Raw genomic sequence first — 15,763 nt, 5'->3', positions numbered from 1 at the left:
ATCCTTAATTAAACTAAATTCACTTAATTAAACTCTAATTAACCACTCAATTAGTTTCGTAGATATTTTTAAAAAATATTTACGAATCTATTTTTCAGAGACAGAGACCCAAAAATACACTTTTCTGATAATCGTAAAAATTTGGGTCGTTACAATATTTCAACTAATTTTACCGGTCCAACAACCATACCAATGAAAGCAACCATGGATGCAAAATCAGAGTATTTTTTTTTAGAATCAATGAAAACAAAAGCAAGCAATTTCAACTACATTTCTTTTTTGTTTTCTCTTTTGGCCAATCATGGATGCATTTCTGACACTATAGACGTATCACAAATTAATATGATAAATGTTACTAAAACTTCCAAAGAGCTTAAAAAATCAAATTTCATGATGGATATTATTTAAAGAATAAGGTAGAACAATAGAAGATAAGTAGGTACTTTTCAGTTGAATTTCAAAGAAGGCAAACTAAAGGTAAATCACTTTTTTACTTGAAAGGTTATCACCCTATACTAGTCTTGTACAACAACAACTCACAATTTCTGTTTCTAGCTAACAACCAGAGACAATGAATAAGAAAAAGGGTGATATACTGATATTAAGAAATTAAACCTATCCTCGACATAGTAAATGTGTCTGTTAGATGGATGATTATCAACAGAATGCAACACTGCAGTTATCTTCTCAATTTTCTGCAGCAGAATAAAATAGTAGCGATGATTAGTTGCACATAGTTTTCATCACCATGACCATGTAGGAAATATCATATACCCCTTGATAAACCAAAAATCATTCATTGGTACCTTCCTTTCACTTTGCAATTTCTGTAGTATATATCCTATGTCTTGAGTTTTCATTAGCATGAGATTTTCTTGAGTGTATTTGTTAGCCTGACTCCTATACAAATAAAGAATTCAGAAAATAAGAAAAGAAGACCAAATAAGCTTTCTACATTTACAAGCCTGAATAGAAAATAGTATAAACAAGAAAGCTGTATTTTACTAAGGTTTATTAACTCCATCCACAGTTCTTGTCTTTATCATCTAAAAGTGAAATTCATCTGGGTTTCTGAATGCAGCTTTCCCCTTGAGTTTCTGTAGAGAAAATCAACAAAAAAAGCACAAAAAAAGAGGAAGAAATTAGTGAGCACATATAATAATATAAACAGCAAGAATTGAATGCACTAAACAAATAAACTTGTCCGTAACGTTTCTTCCTTCTTGTGGAATGCTTTCGTACGGACGACATAATCCTTGTTTCTCAAGAAACCCAATATTTTTCCTCGATGACCTAAAATATAACCAAGTATTGAACAACACGAAAGCCAATGCACAATAAGGAAAAGTTATGTAGAATGCATGGCTATAATAAAGGGAAAAAAAAGCTGAGACTCACGGTTGAGCTCGTTCCTTGTGAGCACGTCTGCTGATAGCATTCCTTAATGATGACATGTTCAATTAAGGAAAAGCAAACAATCACCAGAACTTTACGGTTAAAACTTTAACTGTAGATGAAGCAACTTATGAATATGGTGCAATGCTACAAAATCAAATAGCCAACAAAATAATTGGAAAAGACTGCAGTCTAAATTTAAGCCTAAAACCCTAATTCCATCGAGAAACTAATAACGACCAAATTCATTAATTCAAATTAAAACCAGAAAAATAAATCCAAAAAAATTTAATCAACTACAAATAAATAATAGTAACATAAACATGATAAAATTGGCTACCAGCCAGTGATGAAAGAGATTTTTTTTAAAATTCTGTTTAAAGACCTAAGTTATTGATTACATATATTCCCAGCACAATTAGACTTAATTTTTTTTAATTCTTTCTTTTCCTGTACAATAATTTTTTCAAGGTAAAAAAATCAATTTTAACACCAACAGTAGTGCATCAAGTTAAACAATCACAATTCAACTAAGAAAAAGGTAAATTTTGAAGCCTCATACGCCTACTGCCAATTACACATAAAAAAACTCAAGATTTAAATATAGAGTAAACAATTAATCGAAATTTGAAGTCTTTAACCGACCTTTGAAAAAGAAAATAACTAGCCACTAAGTGAAAGTGAAGCAAGCTATTGATGGAGATGATGAAGAAAGCAGCGTGAAGGGAAGCAATCGACGACATGAATGGAAGCACCCAGTGGGAAGAGGGGTGGGTTTGGGATTTTGGGTGGAAAAGAGCTAGGGTTTGGTATCTGCAAACAGATATGGGCTTGGGAGCAACCGATTGTTTTTAATTGTACTTGGATTGATTTATTAAAGAGTAAACTACACTCAAGGTCACTAAACTCTTACTAAGTTTTTATTATGGTCACTTAACTTTAAAAAGTTGCAAATTTGTTATTGAACTATTGGAAATTTTTCATTTAAGTCACAGAGCTAATTAAGTTTTATTCAAAAGTTCAGCTAGCAAGCTCCAAGTTGATTTGATGGTTAGTGTTGAAGATCAAAAAAGAAAATTGTCTAGATTTTGGTTTTTAGATCCATGATGTTCAAGAGAAAGGGAAAGAATTAGACTTTTCGATTAGTATAGGTAGTGCGAATAAATAAGGCCGTACAATAGATATTTTAATAGTCTAGTGACTTAAATGAAAAGTTTTAAATAGTTTACTGATCATTTTCTAACTTTTTAAAATTCAGCGATCAAAATATAAACTTACTAATTGTTTAATGAGTTTATCTTTAATTAAATCCATTGGGTAATTGGGTTTGTGTTTAAGTAAAAATAAATAAATCTTGGGCTAGTATTAATGGATTGTTGGTTGGGTTGGGTAGTTAAATTTTGGGTTTAGGTAATTAAAATTATATATTATATTATATTATAAATATATTTGAAATAAATTAAAAATAATAATTGTGAGTCAATTAAGTCAGTTGGTTCGGCTTTGTATATTTTAATAATCGATAATCCATCGCTTAAGTTGATTAAATTTTAAAAAATATGATTATAATAAATTATTTTTTTAATAATCTCATTATAGGTTCTGATCATATCTGCTTTTTTTAGCACAATGCGTAAAACTACCCATAACATAGAGGTGCTCATGGGCCGGGTTCGAGCCGGGTTTAAGCATGATATTAACATATTTTATACTTGCCCAAGCTCGGCTCGGCCTGAAATCTGGGCCTAAAAATTTTCCCAAATCCGTTCATATTTACAAAAGACTAACCCAAGTCCATTTTAGGCCCTTCCTGATTATTTTTTAATTTTTAAAAAAATATTTTTATTATATTATTTTAATATTTAATAATTTTATATATTTTTTTATTTATTGAATTTTTTATATAGTCATCTTAACATTATTTTAATACATTAAAGTAATATTATATATTTAGTATAGATTTATTTTTTAACGTGTTTTCAATTACATAATATATAAAAATAATGTAATATAAAGTATTAAGGATTAAATTGAATTCAAGAGAGTTCAGACATAATAAATAAATAAATAACTCATTTAAGTAATAATAATTCTCATATCATATATAATTGGTCCCATGCTCCTGAAAATCATAACAATGCAAAACTTTCAATATTTATGGCTTAGATCTCTCTCAAAACATGGGGAAAGCTGCTAAAGCCAAATTGCTTCCTTCACCAACACAACCATCTTTGTCACCACTTTCTTTCTGATCTCCATTTATACACTGGCTTGGAGGTTGGACATACTAACTCGTCTTCACGGAGTTTCCACTTCCGACCCTTTTTCTGTACCATGAAATCTATTTTAAAATTTAAATGCATTGTCCACATTATATTGAAATTTTCTTAAAATGTTGGATTGATTGCACTAGATTTGACATAAAGCATATTTAAAACACGTGCTCGAATTTTATCGTAAGAGCAGCACGGATTTAAAGTGAGTTCCATTTTTTGAACACTTTAAATCCAAACTATCAATCCAACAAATACACATGTATTTAAAAATTGTTTCTTGTGTTTTAAACATGCTCAACATCAAAATGAATGCTAATATTTAACGCCTCTGCTGATGGTTAAGTTGACAAGTCCATAAGAGTCCAATTACTATGATTTGAAGTTTGGATTTGGATAATAGTTTAGACTCTGGACTATAGTTTAAGGACATCTGATGCAATTAAACCCTAAAATATTATCCGTACCTGTAATTCCTTCTTCAGTGACATTTCCATATATAGCTTCTTCAGCTTATTCACTCTACTCTTCCTGGCTTCTAATTCCCTGTAAGAAGCAACTGTCTTCCTACATGTGAAAGGTCAAAAATGTGTAAAGATGGGAAATCATGGTCAAGATGAAGACAACTTATGGCAGTGAACATAATGTCAATGGCCCTTCCAGTTATTTGTCAAACACACCATGTAAAATATTGTCAATTAACTAACCTTTTAATAAGATCAGGGATATCACCAGAAGGGGGAGTAACTCTGCTTTCTGAAGCTTGTGACTGTAATTCTCTAGCTTCTTCCCTGTAAATAAGAATATATATGAATACATATTTCTTATATTTCAAAACTATACATAATATTAATAAGTATAAAATTTACTTTGATTCATCAAAAGGTCTCCTTTTTTCCCCCCAGTTTGTGAAGATAATGAGAACATATACCGCTAAACTGTTCTATATCTTAGGGCTCAAGAACTATATTTCAATTAATTTTACCGGTCCAACAACCATACCAATGAAAACAACCACGGATGCAAAATCAGGGTATTTTTTTTAATCAATGAAGACAAGAGCAAGTAATTTCAACCATATTTCTTTTTTGTTTTTCTCTTTTGGCCAATCATGGATACATTTCTGACACTATAGAAGTATCACAAATTAACACTATAGAAGTATCACAAATTAATATGATAAATGTTAGTAAAACTTCTAAAGAGCTTAAAAAATCAAATTTCATGATGGATATTATTTAAAGAATGTGGTAAAACAATAGAAGATAAGTAGGTACTTTTCAGTTGAATTTCAAAGAAGGCAAACTAAAGGTAAATCACTTTTTTAGTTGAAAGGTTATCACCATATACTAGTCTTGTACAACAGTAGCTCATAATTTCTGTTTCTAGCTAACAACCAGAGACAAGGAATAAAAGAAAGGGTGATATACTAATATTAAGAAATCAAACCTATCCTCGGCATAGTAAATGTGTCTGTTAGATGGATGATTTTCAACAGAATGCAACACTGCAGTTAGCTTCTCAATTTTCTGCAGCAGAATAAAATAGTAGCGATGATTAGTTGCACATAATTTTCATCACCATGACCATGTAGGAAATATCATATACCCCTTGATAAACCAAAAATCATTCATTGGTACCTTCCTTTCACTTTGCATTTCTGTAGTATATATCCTATTTCTTGAGTTTTCATTAGCATGAGTTTTTCTTCAGTGTATTTGTTAGCCTGACTCCTATACAAATATAGAATTCGGAAAATAAGAAAAGAAGACCAAATAAGCTGATAAACCATAATTTATACATATTTTTACCCCATGTTTAACGCATTTTATGGATGATTTCCTATTAAAATTGGTGAATTCGATGCTCCTAATGCTTTAATTTCATGTTTTATACTTAGGAGAGTATAGGAGAGCGAAAGGAACGAGCAACGGGCCAAAATCGGAGAAAATAGGCCAAAGTACAAAATCAACACGGCCTGGACGTCCTTACATGGGCAGACCACACGGCCGTGTCAATTTGGCAGGCTCGAGCACGGCCTGAAGCAATCGCACACGAGCGTGTCACAGGGGCGTGTCCTTGCCGAGCCCAAGTTGAGTCCAATTCGGAAAAAGGATAATTTTGAGGGCTCTTAGGCATTCCAAAGCCTATAAATACACCCTAGAGGAGGAAGAAAAATGAGACACAGAATAGTGAGTAAGGAATTACTCAAAGAAAGCCAATTGATCCATCTCAAAAGCCGAGTTCACCATCAAGACTGAAGATCTTTCCTCAATTTCCCCTTCAGGAGTTTTGGGTTTTCTTTATGTTTTGTATTCTTTATTATTCTGAGATGTTTTCCTTTTTAGTTATGAAATAAATCCCCTAAATACCTAAGGGGAATGAAACCTAAGACTAATCTTGTTATTATTTTCTGAATTGTATGATAAATATTTAACTTGTTCTTAATTATGTGTTCTTAATTCTTGTTTTGATATCCTAGGATACTGATTCAAGATAAGCTCTTATTCAGAGGAGGAATAGACCCTGTCTAAGAGTACATTTGTCATAATTAAGCTGAGTTGATTGCGCGCCTAGACATAGGGTGACAAGATTTTGCCGGATTAGGGTGAAACCTAATAAGAGGATCCATAGATCGAGTTAATGCAACCCTAGGGTGTTAATTAGAGAAAGGTCCCAATTATTCAATCTAGGGATTAGACGTTATTAGTCTTGAATAGGGATAATAACATAACTTAGGGATCTCTATGGAACAAGTTAAATGAATAAATTGTCCGATTCGGAGCTAGAATAACAAGTACTGTCTGGGTGGATTTTTCCTTAGGTATTGTTTTAATTCAATCGATTTTCCCAAAAGCAATTCCCTAATTCCATTCTCTGTGAATTCTTAGTTTAGATAATTAGTTAGTTAAAACAAAAACCTCTTTATTCTTAGACTAGATACTAAAAAGAAAGTCATTACTAGTACTTTTAGTTCCCTTGGGTTCGACAATCCGGTCTTGCTAAAACTATACTACTGTTCGATAGGTACACTTGCCTACATCGCGATAATAGTTAGTTTCAAGAATGATTAATTATAAATATTTAAAACCTATCACGAAATCACGCGATCATAAGCTTTCTACATTTGCAAGCATGAATAGAAAACAGTATAAACAAGAAAGTTGTATTTTACTAAGGTTTATGAACTCCATCCACAGTTCTCGTTTTTATCATCTAAAAGTAAAATTCATCTAGGTTTCTGAATGTAGGTTTGTCCTTGAGTTTCTGTAGAGTAAATCAACAAAAAGAGTGAATCTGGGTTTCTGAATGCAGCTTTTTCTTTGAGTTTCTGTAGAGTAAATCAACAAAAAAAGCACAAAAAAAGAGGAAGAAATTAGTGAGCACATACTATAATATAAACAGCAAGAAATTGAATGCACTAAACAAATAAACTTTTTCGTAATGTTTCTTCCTTCTTGTGAAATGCTTTTGCACGGACGACATAATCCTTGTGTTTCTCAAGAAGCCCAATTTTTTTGCTCGATGACCTAAAATATAACCAAGTACTGAACAACACGAAAGCAAATGCAAAATAAGGAAAACTTATGTAGAATGCATGGCTATAATAAAGGGAACAAAAAGCTGAGACTCACGGTTGAGCTCGTTCCTTGTGAGCACGTCTGCTGATAGTATTCCTTAATGATGACATTTTCGGGTAAGAAAAAGCAAACAATCACCAGAACTTCACGGTTAAAACCTAACTGCTGATGGACAAACTTATGAATATGGTGTCATGCTACAAAATTAAAATAGCCAGCAAAATAAATGGAAAAGACTGCAGTCTAACTTTAACCCTAAAACCCTAATTCCATTGAGAAAATAATAACAACCAAATTCATTAATTCAAATTAAAAGCAGAAAAAAATCCAAAAAATTTTAATCAACTACAAATAAATAATAGTAACATAAACATGATAAAATTTGCTATCAGCTAGTGACGAAAGAGGTTTTTTTTTTAAATTCTATTTAAAGACCTAAGTTATTGATTACATATATCCTCAGCACAATTAGGCTTAATTTTTTTAATTCTTTCTTTTCCTGTACAATGATTTTTTTAAGGTAAAAAAATCAATTTTAACACCAACAGCAATGCATCAAGTTAAACAATCACAATTCAACTAAATAAGAAAAAGGTAAATTTTGAAGCCTCATACGCCTACTGCCTATTACATATAAAAAACTCAAAATTTAAAATACAAAGTAAACAATTAATCCAAATTTGAAGTCTTTAACCGACCTTTGAAAAAAAATAGAAAAAATAGCTAGCGACTAAGTGAAAAGGGAAGTAAGCAATTGATGGAGACGATGAAGAAAGCAGCGTGAAGGGAAGCAATCGACGACGTGAATGGAAGGACCTGGTGGGAAGAGGGGTGGGTTTGGAATTTTGGGTGGGAAAGAGCTAGGGTTTGGTATCTGCAAACAGATATGGGCTTGGGAGCAACTAATTGTTTTTAATTGGGCTTGGGTTGATTTATTAAAGGGTAAACTACACTCAAGGTCACTAAACTTTTACTAAGTTTCCATTTTGGTCACTTAACTTTAAAAAGTTGCAAATTTGTTATTGAACTATTGGAAAGTTTTCATTTAAGTCAAAGAGCTAGTTAAGTTTTTTTCAAAAGTTCAGCTAGCAAGCTCCAAGTTGATTTGATGGTGAGTGTTGAAGATTAAATAAGAAAATTGTCTAGATTTTGGTTTACAGATCCATGATGTTCAAGAGAAAGGGAATGAATGAGACTTTTCGATTAGTATAGGTAGTGCGAATAAATAAGGCCGTACAATAGTGTTTTTAATAGTCCAGTGACTTAAATGAAAAGTTTTAAATAGTTTAGTGATCATTTTATAACTTTTTAAAATTTAGCGATCAAAATATAAACTTACTAATTGTTTAATGAGTTTATCTTTAATTAAATCCATTGGGTAATTGGGTTTGTGCTTAAGTAAAAATAAATAAATCTTGGTCTAGTATTAATAGATTGTTGGTTGGGTTGGGTAGTTAAATTTTGGGTTTAGGTAATTAAAATAAATAAATCTTTGCGGGTTTTCGCCTTGGCATCTCTATTTTTTATTTTTTTGACCTCAAAGCGCCCTTTGTGGGTTTTCGCCTTGGTCTCTCCTTTAAACGAAGTACCTTTTAACCGAATCCGAATTTACTGGGCTAGGCAGGCTCTTACCGTCCATCTCAGTTAATATCAGCGCTCCTCTAGAAAAAGCCTCCTTTACCATATAAGGTCATTCCCAGTTTGGAATCTATTTCCCCTTGAAATCTTTTTGTATAGGGAGGATCTTTTTCAATATCAAGTCTCCCTTATTGAATACTTTGGGGTGAACCTTTTTGTTGTAAGCTCGCATCATTCGCTTCTGGTACATTTGACCATGACGGATAGCCTTTAGCCTTTTTTCTTCAATCAAGTTCAGTTGATCATACAGGGATTGGATCCATTCTGCTTCGTCCAGCTTTTACTATGATAAAACCCCGAGAGAAGGAATTTCGACTTCAATGGGCAAAACTGCCTCCATCCTATAAACCAATGAGTATGGTGTTGCCCCGGTAGAAGTTCTGACAGATGTTCGATGGGCGTGTAGAGCAAATGGTAACTTCTCATGCCAATCCTTGTAGGTCTCGGTCATTTTTCCCATGATATTCTTAATATTTTTATTAGCCGCCTCGACTGCACCATTCATTTTCAAGCGATATGGTGACGAGTTGTGGTGCTTAATTTTGGACTGATTACAGACCTCCACTATCATGTTGTTATTCAAATTTAATGCGTTGTCAGATATGATCCTTTTCGGCATGTTATATCGACATATGATCTCCTTTTTCAAGAACTTGCTGATCGCTGACTTTGTGACATTGGCGTACGAAACAGCCTCTACCAACTTGGTAAAGTAATCGATGACCGCAAAGATGAATGATGTTCGTTAGAAGCCTTCGGCGAAATCGGCCCAATGATGTCCATGCCCCACATTGAGAAAGACCATGGAGAAGCCATAACATGAAGAAGTGAAGGAGGCACGTGAATCTTGTTTCAATAAATTTGGCACTTATAACATTTCTTGGCGTAACTGATTCAATCTCTTTCCATCGTGGACCAGTAATACCGAATCTCATGATTTTCCCGGCCATTTTGAAACCAGTGGCATGCGTCCCACAGACATCCTCATGGACTTCTTCCAAGATTTTCTTAGCTTCCACCGCATCTACACATCCTAGCAGCACCTGATCCTTCCTCTTTTTATACAGGATCTCTCCGTCTAAGACATAGTCACTGGCCAGCCTCCTCAACATTCTCTTTATCATTTTCAGTTGTCTGATAAGGGTATTCATGATTCTTCACATATCGTAGAATATCATGATACCAATGATAACCATCTATTTCCTCTTCTTCGTTGATATTACAGCAATGAGCTGGAGCCTCACAAACACTTATCTGGATCGGCTTCACATCCTCTTGTTTATTTACTCTGATCATAAAAGCTAATGTAGCCAAGGCGTCAGCTATCTGGTTTTCATCTTGCGGGGGGTAACAGAAAGTGATATCATCAAAAACCTCAATTAATTCCAGAACTAGCTTTCGATAGTTGATCAACTTTGGGTTTCTTTTTCCCATTCACCTTTGAGCTGATAGATCACTAGTGCAGAATTCTCATACACCTCTAGCACCTTGATTTTATGCTCTATGGCTACACGGATCCCCATGATACATGCTTCATTTTCTGGCATATTGTTTGTGCAGTCAAAATCCAATTTGCAAGTTAATGGATTATGATATCCACTTGGGGATATCAGGACTACCTCAATTCCATTACCAACGACGTTTGGTGCTCAGTTAAAATTCAGTTTCCATGGATGATCTTCTGGAATGTCTTCCTCAGTAGTTGCCACATACATTAGATCTTCATTAGAAAAATCAAAGTTCAAAGACTCGTAATCTTATAGAGCTCTACTGGCTAGAAAATCTACTATTGTACTCCCTTTCACAGCCTTCTGGTTCACATAGACTATGTCAAATTCGGAAAGTAAAATTTGCCATCGGGCCATCCTTCTGTTTAAAGTAGTTGGCTTCATCATGTACTTTAGCGGGTCCAGTTTTGAGATTCACCAAGTCGTATGGTACAACATGTATTGCCTCAATCTCTGAGTTGTCCAAACCAAGGCGCAACATAATTTCTCAATTGGCGAGTATCTCATTTCACACTTAGTGAATTTCTTACTGAGGTAATATATTGCATTTTCTTTCTTTCCTGTCTCATCATGTTGGCCAAGCACACATCCCATTGAATTGTCAAATACTGTCAAATACAATATCAATGGCCTACCAGGATTAGGTGGCGTTAGTACATGGGGATTGGACAAATATTGTTTAACCTTGTCAAAGGTTTTCGGACACTCATCATCCTACACACCTGGGTTGTGTTTCTTGAGGAAACAAAATATGGGGTCACATTTCTCAATTACCTGTGAAATGAACCGGGTGATGTAATTAAATCTCCTTAGGAAACTTCGAACTTCCTTTTGAGTGTGCGGCGGAGGCAAATTTTGTATAGCCTTGACTTTATCGGGTTCAACCTCAATTCCCTTTTCGCTGACTACAAAATCGAGTAGCTTTCCTAACCCAGCCCTGAAAGTACATTTTGTTGGATTGAGCTTTAGTTTAAAGTTTCTCAGCCTCAAGAATAATTTCCTCAAAACCTGTATATGCTCTTTTTCTGTTTGAGATTTTGCAATCATATTGTCGACGTAAACCTCAATTTCTCTGTGTATTATGTCGTGAAACAAGGTTACCATGGCTCTTTGATACATTGCACCCGCATTTTTTTACCCGAATGGCATCACCTTCTAGCAAAATGTTCCCCATAGAGTTATGAATGTGGTGTTTTTCATGTCTTCAGGATGCATCTTTATCTTATTGTATCTCGAGAAACCATCCATGAAGGAGAATAGTGAGCAACCTGCCATGTTATCCACCAAAGTGTCGATGTGAGGCAGGGGGAAGTTGTCCTTTGGGCTGGCCCTATTTAAGTCTCTGTAATCTATACACATCCGCACTTTCCATCCTTCTTAGGGATGGGGACAATGTTGGCTACTCATTCTGAGTAATTAACCACTTGTAAGAACCCAGCATCAAATTGTTTCTTGACCTCTTCACTTATTTTTAGTACAATATCGGGTCTCATCCTTCGGAGCTTCTGCTGAACTGGCTTGCACTCTTCTTTTATGGGGATGTGATGCACCGCAATATCAGCGCTTAACCCAGGCATGTCTTGATATGACCGTACGAAGATATCTTTGAACTCTTGCAGTAGTTTAATTAGGTCCTGCCTTGTTTCCTCGGTTATGCAAGTTTCAATTTTCACCTCTTTCCCTTCTTCTAAGGTCACATTCTCAATTGTCTCTTTATAAGGTAGAAACTGTTTGTCTTCCCGTTCTACTATCCTTAACAAATCTAGAGATAATCCACAATCTTTATCACCTTCAAAATCCAGATATCCCTCTAAACGCATATCTCGTCCAAAAAGAGATTTTGAGTCTGTAGCAGCGCCTCTCGTGTCGTTGATATCTGGAGACCTATTGTAAGCACAAAAGAATATCCAAGAATGAATCTAAGAGTGGCTTATTTGTATGGCATGATTATGAATGAAATGAGAAATAAAAGAATATTTATCTAGAATGAGACACAAAAGTGCATTTTTTATTAAAAATAAAGACGTTTGAACATGAGCCTATTTCACAAAAGATTCTTACTGTTTCTAGGTGTAAGACAAAAAGTGTGTTTTGAACATTACTCCGTATTAGCTCTAAGAACTATAGGAATTTCTTCCACAGTCCAGTTGTTCAGAAAACTTCAGGTGCATAAGGGCGAATTCCCGATAAGTCTTCTCCCACCTCTCCCTCTTCTGATACGGCGTTGATGCTTAAATTTCCCATCAAATCTTCAGTCGTCCCTTCTCTTGTCATCTTCGGTTCAAGATGGATAATTCCTCCTGACACGAATGTATTAGATATATGGGGAAAGGTCATTGACTTTCACTTGACCTCTACCCTACTCAATCGTGCCCTTCATCTCACTTGCCTCCTTTTTAGCTCTTCCTTCCACTGTTTGGTGTCTGGCTTATGCCCCAAACCAAAACAATCCTGCTTATCAACCAAGATTGGCACTTCAACCCGTCCATGGAGGTATTTCCCGAGTCCCCTTCCAACCAATGCCCCTTTTTCCTATTGTCAGTTGTAGGCTCATCTTCGCAGCTTAGGATATTTTTGGCATTGGGACCTTGCTTCTTCGATGATGAAAGTTGCAATTACTAATTCCAATGACTGAAAGAAACACTTTATTTCCTTCCCACCATTTTATATATACGACGCATCACTGGTAACGGATGCGATAATGTCCTCCTCTGTGTTTATCATTATCAGTCGGCCCTTTTGTCACCAACTTTAACTTTTGGTGCAATGACGATGGTACTGCCCCCGCTGAGTGAATCTAAGGCCTCCACGATAAACAATTATAAGAAGACCTGATGTCCATCACTAGGAAATCTACCTTATATGTGTTTAGTCCAATCTGAAAAAGTACCTCAATCATTCCCATTACTTTCCTTTCGGTGCCGTTGAATGCCCTTACTGTGTTCTGGCATATCTTCATATGAGAGCTGTCTACAGGCAAACTATTAAATATGGACAGGGACAAGACATTCCGTGTCGATCCATTATCAATTAGTACCTTCGATAATGTATACCCTTTGCAACGGGTGGTGATGTGCAGAGCCTTGGTGGATCCCATACCCCCTGGCGGTATTTCATCGTTACTGAAGAGATGAAATTGTCGGTGCTTATGTTGCTGACAATGCGGTCTATCTTGTTTACCAAAATGTCATCAGCGACATAGGTTTAGTTCAATACCTTCATTAGCGTATTACGGTGTATCTCCGAGTTTAAGAGCAACGCCAGTACTGATATACGTGCCGACTACTTGTGTAATTGTTCCACAACACTATACTCGCTGTGTTTTAAGAATTTCAAAAACTCCTTGGCTTCATTCTCCATTCTGGTTCATTAACCAGTTGTTCTGACCTTTCTCCCCCTTGTTCGATTGTCAAAGATTTTCTTTTTACAGGTTCGGCTTTTGTGTTTTGCGTGATGCCCAAACTTTCCTCTCCCAAGACTGTCACATTACAGTTATAATTCTATAACACCTTTTTGCTATCCTTATAAGGAAAAGCCACGGGTTTCTGAAATACAACTCTTGGTGTAACTTTTACTCCAGCTCCGCTGATCTTTGGCCGTGAGATAATTACCACTGGGCAACCAGCCTCATAAACCTTTTCTACTGACCCTTCTCCTGCGGTGCAAACGTCCTCTCCTTCAGTGAACTCAAAGAACTCGAGCTCCTTGTTGTCCATTAGACCCTACACCAGGGCCCTGAATTCACTGCATCTCTGAATCTCATGGTCCTCCTCCCCGTGGAACTCATTATAGTTCCTTGCTTCTCGGGATTTGTTCACCAAGTTTTGCATGATTAACCCTCTTTCCACCATTTTCCTCAAAACCTCACTTAACGGGGTTCTTATTTCTGCAGCATTCAACTTGATTCTCCTCCCCATATTCTCAACTATCGCATTCACGCCCCAAAAATTGGGCCTAGAAAAAATTGGGCCTTGAGTCTAGGATCCAGATAGAAGAAAACTTGAATAATTAAGAAGTTTTAAATATTATCGTTTAAGAAAAAAATTTGAATTAAATTACTACTAGAAAATTTTTACTATATTTATTATTACGGATAATTAGTATTATGAGATAAAATTATTGTTCTTAGAAAAATATTATTGTATGTATGTTTGAAAATTTTTATGAAAATTATTATTATTTACTGTATTATTGATATTTGAAATTTTTATTATTAGATATATTTATAAAATTATTATTATAATTATTATTATTAGATAGAAAAAAATAAAAAATAAAATATATATTTATAAAAGTATTGCTGTTTTGGTGTTTAAACTCTAGGAAAAAAATTGTTTTAATTTGGCCTCTTAAGGGAATCTGGGCAGTAGGCTTCATTAATAAAATAGGGCTGAGTTTTAGCACAAGCAGGCATCTGGCCCAGTGGCTAAGGGTGCTAGGAGGGCGTGGGAGGAGCCTGGGTTCAAGGCGCGGCGTGCGCAATTAGGGTTTTTTTTAATGCAGATCGCGGCTAGAATAAGGTTAAGAGGAGTTGCGGGTTTTTTTAATGCTGGACATATGGAGAGGGCGCAGGTTCGATTCCGTATGCGGGTGAATTTTGTTTTATTTTTAAAGTGGGCCAGAGCTGAAGCAGGTAAGGTTTATAATTTATTGCGACCATATATTAGTAAGGAAGGAAGCCTGGTGCAGTGGCCAGCAGCACAGGTGTGGGCACAAGGTTGACGGAGGTTTGGGGTTCGAGCTGCAGTTCGCGCACGCAAGGTTTGGATTTTTGCTGCACGTGGGGAAGGTATTTGAACTGGACCGAAACACCCAGACCTTGATTGGAATTTGAATTAAGCAGGTTACTGTACGGGGAAAGAATTTGGGTGTAATTCAAATTAAAATTTTGGCAAAAATTAAGGAATGAATTTTAATGGAATTCAAATTGGAAAGAGGTGGGGTAAGTATTTAAGCCAACTATGGGGTGGTAGTTGGGAGTTGTTTCGGCTAGTCTCTTGGATTTGAGTAAATTAGCCATTGCTGATTTTTGTTCCCTTTGATTTTTTTTTTCTTCAGTATATATTTGGGGTATTTTAGAATATTTCCTTTGGGTTTTGATATTTTCTCTTCTTCCATTTTCTTTCCTTCTTCTTTTCTTTTATTTTTCTCTCCATCTACTTTCTCCTCATCTTTTTCTTTTTTCCTCTATAGCCGAATCTTCCTATCATCTTGTACATCTCTATCTTTTATCAGTCGTTTCTAAACCTTCATAACCATTTGCCATAAAAAGCCGAAATCCCGAAAGCCTATATTTTCTTCTGTGCCGATTTTTCCTAGCCAAATCTTTTTACTTCTCTTCATCATTCTTGACCGATTCTCTAGTCCT

At 35.1% G+C, this 15,763-nt stretch overlaps 1 protein-coding gene, 1 long non-coding RNA gene and 1 pseudogene across 2 annotated transcripts in view; all 3 read right to left on the bottom strand.

Annotated features, from left to right (window-relative positions):
* LOC107898946 (probable U3 small nucleolar RNA-associated protein 11) overlaps window positions 1–2,232 on the bottom strand; it is a 33,838-nt gene extending 31,606 nt beyond the window's left edge. Inside the window, exons 1-2 of the mRNA XM_041084206.1 lie at window positions 2,041–2,232; window positions 1,399–1,440 (exon numbers count right to left, since the gene is read on the bottom strand). Coding sequence (XP_040940140.1) covers window positions 1,399–1,440; window positions 2,041–2,138 — 140 coding nt within the window. The 5' untranslated portion in view covers window positions 2,139–2,232. The remainder of the gene's footprint in view (window positions 1–1,398; window positions 1,441–2,040) is intronic.
* Window positions 374–1,392, bottom strand: LOC121210983 (uncharacterized). The gene is made up of 3 exons (XR_005906306.1): window positions 1,006–1,392; window positions 807–900; window positions 374–695 (listed from the first exon to the last, which is right to left on the bottom strand). It is a non-coding gene; the product is annotated as an uncharacterized lncRNA (long non-coding RNA).
* Window positions 2,233–3,470: 1,238 nt separating the features above from the next.
* LOC107898934 (probable U3 small nucleolar RNA-associated protein 11) overlaps window positions 3,471–15,763 on the bottom strand; it is a 38,855-nt pseudogene continuing 26,562 nt past the window's right edge.

The sequence above is a fragment of the Gossypium hirsutum genome, chromosome A12 (genome assembly GCF_007990345.1).
Source record: "Gossypium hirsutum isolate 1008001.06 chromosome A12, Gossypium_hirsutum_v2.1, whole genome shotgun sequence".
In the NCBI taxonomy this organism is placed as follows: domain Eukaryota; kingdom Viridiplantae; phylum Streptophyta; class Magnoliopsida; order Malvales; family Malvaceae; genus Gossypium; species Gossypium hirsutum.
Note: the sequence above shows the minus strand (reverse complement) of the source record. Positions and strands in the feature narration are given on the sequence as shown.